The 5,618-nt window shown below is 49.0% G+C and overlaps 1 protein-coding gene across 1 annotated transcript in view; it reads right to left on the reverse strand.

Moving 5' to 3' along the window:
• Window positions 1–391: 391 nt before the first annotated feature.
• clec16a (C-type lectin domain containing 16A) overlaps window positions 392–5,618 on the reverse strand; it is a gene marked incomplete at its 3' end in the record, with an annotated part of 25,875 nt that continues 20,648 nt past the window's right edge. Inside the window, exons 8-10 of the mRNA XM_038984597.1 lie at window positions 2,275–2,449; window positions 2,147–2,197; window positions 392–491 (exon numbers count right to left, since the gene is read on the reverse strand). Coding sequence (XP_038840525.1) covers window positions 392–491; window positions 2,147–2,197; window positions 2,275–2,449 — 326 coding nt within the window. The remainder of the gene's footprint in view (window positions 492–2,146; window positions 2,198–2,274; window positions 2,450–5,618) is intronic.

Genomic DNA, 5,618 nt, shown 5'->3' on the forward strand with positions numbered 1-5,618 from the left:
TGTGCAGCGACGCTCCCCATCCAACCTGACAGAGCTTGAGAGGATCTGCAGAGAAGAATGGGAGAAACTCCCCAAATACAGGTGTGCCAAGCTTGTAGCTTCATACCCAAGAAGACTCGAGGCTGTAATCGCTGCCAAAGGTGCTTCAACAAAGTACTGAGTAAAGGGTCTGAATACTTATGTTTCCCCCCCCCCATTTTTTTTTTTTTTAACAGTTTTTGCTTTGTCATTATGGGGTATTGTGTGTAGATTGATGAGAGGGGGGGGGGGGAAACCAATTTAATACATTTTAGAAAAAGGCTGGAACGTAACAAAACATGGAAAAAGTCAAGGGGTCTGAATACTTTCCGAAGTTCACCGTATGAGTGTGTGTGTGTGTGTGTGTGTGTGCTCACCGTGTTTTTGTGTTGTGTGAAGACAGACAGGTCTCCGTTGAAGATGACTTCAGCCAGAGAGTTGACCAGCGGCTGGTAGTGGATGATGAGAAACACCTAGAGACAAACACAACTAAAATAACAACATTCATATGCAGGTTTACCACTGTATGTCCATCCCTATAGTGAAGCATGGTGGTGGCAGCATCCCTATAGTGAAGCATGGTGGTGGCAGCATCCCTACGGTGAAGCATGGTGGTGGCAGCATCCCTACGGTGAAGCATAGTGGTGGCAGCATCCCTACGGTGAAGCATGGTGGTGGCAGCATCCCTACGGTGAAGCATGGTGGTGGCAGCATCCCTACGGTGAAGCATGGTGGTGGCAGCATCCCTACAGTGAAGCATGGTGGTGGCAGCATCCCTACAGTGAAGCATGGTGGTGGCAGCATCCCTACAGTGAAGCATGGTGGTGGCAGCATCCCTACAGTGAAGCATGGTGGTGGCAGCATCCCTACAGTGAAGCATTGTGGTGGCAGCATCCCTATGGTGAAGCATGGTGGTGGCAGCATCCCTATGGTGAAGCATGGTGGTGGCAGCATCCCTACGGTGAAGCATAGTGGTGGCAGCATCCCTACGGTGAAGCATGGTGGTGGCAGCATCCCTACGGTGAAGCATGGTGGTGGCAGCATCCCTACGGTGAAGCATGGTGGTGGCAGCATCCCTACGGTGAAGCATGGTGGTGGCAGCATCCCTACGGTGAAGCATGGTGGTGGCAGCATCCCTACGGTGAAGCATGGTGGTGGCAGCATCCCTACAGTGAAGCATGGTGGTGGCAGCATCCCTACAGTGAAGCATGGTGGTGGCAGCATCCCTACAGTGAAGCATGGTGGTGGCAGCATCCCTACAGTGAAGCATGGTGGTGGCAGCATCCCTACAGTGAAGCATGGTGGTGGCAGCATCCCTACGGTGAAGCATGGTGGTGGCAGCATCCCTACGGTGAAGCATGGTGGTGGCAGCATCCCTACGGTGAAGCATGGTGGTGGCAGCATCCCTACAGTGAAGCATGGTGGTGGCAGCATCCCTACAGTGAAGCATGGTGGTGGCAGCATCCCTACAGTGAAGCATGGTGGTGGCAGCATCCCTACAGTGAAGCATGGTGGTGGCAGCATCCCTACAGTGAAGCATGGTGGTGGCAGCATCCCTACGGTGAAGCATGGTGGTGGCAGCATCCCTACGGTGAAGCATGGTGGTGGCAGCATCCCTACGGTGAAGCATGGTGGTGGCAGCATCCCTATAGTGAAGCATGGTGGTGGCAGCATCCCTATAGTGAAGCATGGTGGTGGCAGCATCCCTATAGTGAAGCATGGTGGTGGCAGCATCCCTATAGTGAAGCATGGTGGTGGCAGCATCCCTACAGTGAAGCATGGTGGTGGCAGCATCCCTACAGTGAAGCATGGTGGTGGCAGCATCCCTACGATGAAGCATGGTGGTGGCAGCATCCCTATGGTGAAGCATGGTGGTGGCAGCATCATGCTGAGGGTTTCAGCAGAAGGGACTGGGAGACTAGTTAGGATCGAGGCAAAGTGATGCAGTGTGATGAGGTGTATTGAGTAGTGGTGTGGTATGGTGAGGTGTTATGAGAGTTGGTATGATGAGGTTGTGTGATTTGATGAGTAGTGGTGAGGAGTGATGAGTAGTGGTGTGTGTGTGTGTAGGTACATACCTATGTGTGTGTGTGTGTGTGTGTGTGTGTGTGTGTGTGTGTGTAGGTACCTGTGACAGCAGGTTAAGGGACACCTGAGGGTTGATCTTACGATCTTCAGACTGAAACACAGACAGACAATATGTCAGGTACACATTAGTACTGGTTACACCGTACACACACACACCCCTCCACCTACCTGTTCAGGGCAGACCAGAGAGAAGACGTAGAGAGGCAGGAACAGACGGTTGAGCAGGTGGTCCGTCAGGACATCGTTGAGGAACTCACAGTTGATCGTCAGGATATCGTTCAGGTAGTGGAGGTGGTCGAGATGTTCTGCTACCAAGTCACTCAGCTTCCCCCTGTTACGATGCCTGGATGGGGGAGAGAGAGAGAGAGAGAGAGTGTGTGAGAGGTGTGTATTGTGTGTATTGATCTAGTTTGTAACTGTTATGGTTTTGTGTTTCACAACATGTTTCTGAATGTACCTAAAGCCTGCAGTGTAAACACAACCTTCCCAAGAGGCCAATATCTTCATCTGATCCCTCTGACAGGTAGAAAGTCTAAAATTGACACAACACTGACACCTAGTGGACATAGTGAGAATGACCCATCTGAAGGTTAGATAGAGACACTGACACCTAGTGGACACAGTGAGAATGACCCATCTGAAGGTTAGATAGAGACACCTAGTGGACACAGTGAGAATGACCCATCTGAAGGTTAGATAGAGACACTGACACCTAGTGGACACAGTGAGAATGACCCATCTGAAGGTTAGATAGAGACACTGACACCTAGTGGACACAGTGAGAATGACCCATCTCAAGGTTAGATAGTGACACCTAGTGGACACAGTGAGAATGACCTATCTGAAGGTTAGATAGAGACACCTAGTGGACACAGTGAGAATGACCCATCTGAAGGTTAGATAGAGACACTGACACCTAGTGGACACAGTGAGAATGACCCATCTGAAGGTTAGATAGAGACACTGACACCTAGTGGACACAGTGAGAATGACCCATCTCAAGGTTAGATAGTGACACCTAGTGGACACAGTGAGAATGACCCATCTGAAGGTTAGATAGAGACACTGACACCTAGTGGACACAGTGAGAATGACCCATCTCAAGGTTAGATAGTGACACCTAGTGGACACAGTGAGAATGACCCATCTCAAGGTTAGATAGTGACACCTAGTGGACACAGTGAGAACGACCCATCTGAAGGTTAGATAGAGACACTGACACCTAGTGGACACAGTGAGAATGACCCATCTGAAGGTTCGATAGTGACACCTAGTGGACACAGTGAGAATGACCCATCTGAAGGTTAGATAGAGACACCTAGTGGACACAGTGAGAATGACCCATCTGAAGGTTCGATAGTGACACCTAGTGGACACAGTGAGAATGACCCATCTGAAGGTTAGATAGTGACACCTAGTGGACACAGTGAGAATGACCCATCTGAAGGTTAGATAGTGACACCTAGTGGACACAGTGAGAATGACCCATCTGAAGGTTAGATAGTGACACCTAGTGGACACAGTGAGAATGACCCATCTGAAGGTTAGATAGTGACACCTAGTGGACACAGTGAGAATGACCCATCTGAAGGTTAGATAGAGACACTGACACCTAGTGGACACAGTGAGAATGACCCATCTCAAGGTTAGATAGTGACACCTAGTGGACACAGTGAGAATGACCCATCTCAAGGTTAGATAGTGACACCTAGTGGACACAGTGAGAATGACCCATCTCAAGGTTAGATAGTGACACCTAGTGGACACAGTGAGAACGACCCATCTGAAGGTTAGATAGAGACACTGACACCTAGTGGACACAGTGAGAATGACCCATCTGAAGGTTCGATAGTGACACCTAGTGGACACAGTGAGAATGACCCATCTGAAGGATAGATAGAGACCCTGACACCTAGTGGACACAGTGAGAATGACCCATCTGAAGGTTAGATAGAGACACTGACACCTAGTGGACACAGTGAGAATGACCCATCTCAAGGTTAGATAGTGACACCTAGTGGACACAGTGAGAATGACCCATCTCAAGGTTAGATAGTGACACCTAGTGGACACAGTGAGAATGACCCATCTCAAGGTTAGATAGTGACACCTAGTGGACACAGTGAGAACGACCCATCTGAAGGTTAGATAGAGACACTGACACCTAGTGGACACAGTGAGAATGACCCATCTGAAGGTTCGATAGTGACACCTAGTGGACACAGTGAGAATGACCCATCTGAAGGATAGATAGAGACCCTGACACCTAGTGGACACAGTGAGAATGACCCATCTGAAGGTTCGATAGTGACACCTAGTGGACACAGTGAGAATGACCCATCTGAAGGTTAGATAGTGACACCTAGTGGACACAGTGAGAATGACCCATCTGAAGGTTAGATAGTGACACCTAGTGGACACAGTGAGAATGACCCATCTGAAGGTTCGATAGTGACACCTAGTGGACACAGTGAGAATGACCCATCTGAAGGATAGATAGAGACCCTGACACCTAGTGGACACAGTGAGAATGACCCATCTGAAGGTTAGATAGTGACACCTAGTGGACACAGTGAGAATGACCCATCTGAAGGTTAGATAGTGACACCTAGTGGACACAGTGAGAATGACCCATCTGAAGGTTAGATAGTGACACCTAGTGGACACAGTGAGAATGACCCATCTGAAGGTTAGATAGAGACACTGACACCTAGTGGACACAGTGAGAATGACCCATCTCAAGGTTAGATAGTGACACCTAGTGGACACAGTGAGAATGACCCATCTCAAGGTTAGATAGTGACACCTAGTGGACACAGTGAGAATGACCCATCTCAAGGTTAGATAGTGACACCTAGTGGACACAGTGAGAACGACCCATCTGAAGGTTAGATAGAGACACTGACACCTAGTGGACACAGTGAGAATGACCCATCTGAAGGTTTGATAGTGACACCTAGTGGACACAGTGAGAATGACCCATCTGAAGGATAGATAAAGACCCTGACACCTAGTGGACACAGTGAGAATGACCCATCTGAAGGTTAGATAGTGACACCTAGTGGACACAGTGAGAATGACCCATCTGAAGGTTAGATAGTGACACCTAGTGGACACAGTGAGAATGACCCATCTGAAGGTTAGATAGTGACACCTAGTGGACACAGTGAGAATGACCCATCTGAAGGTTCGATAGTGACACCTAGTGGACACAGTGAGAATGACCCATCTGAAGGATAGATAGAGACCCTGACACCTAGTGGACACAGTGAGAATGACCCATCTGAAGGTTAGATAGTGACACCTAGTGGACACAGTGAGAATGACCCATCTGAAGGTTAGATAGTGACACCTAGTGGACACAGTGAGAATGACCCATCTGAAGGTTAGATAGTGACACCTAGTGGACACAGTGAGAATGACCCATCTGAAGGTTAGATAGTGACACCTAGTGGACACAGTGAGAATGACCCATCTGAAGGTTAGATAGTGACACCTAGTGGACACAGTGA

Source organism: Salvelinus namaycush, unplaced genomic scaffold (genome assembly GCF_016432855.1).
Source record: "Salvelinus namaycush isolate Seneca unplaced genomic scaffold, SaNama_1.0 Scaffold2500, whole genome shotgun sequence".
In the NCBI taxonomy this organism is placed as follows: Eukaryota; Metazoa; Chordata; class Actinopteri; order Salmoniformes; family Salmonidae; genus Salvelinus; species Salvelinus namaycush.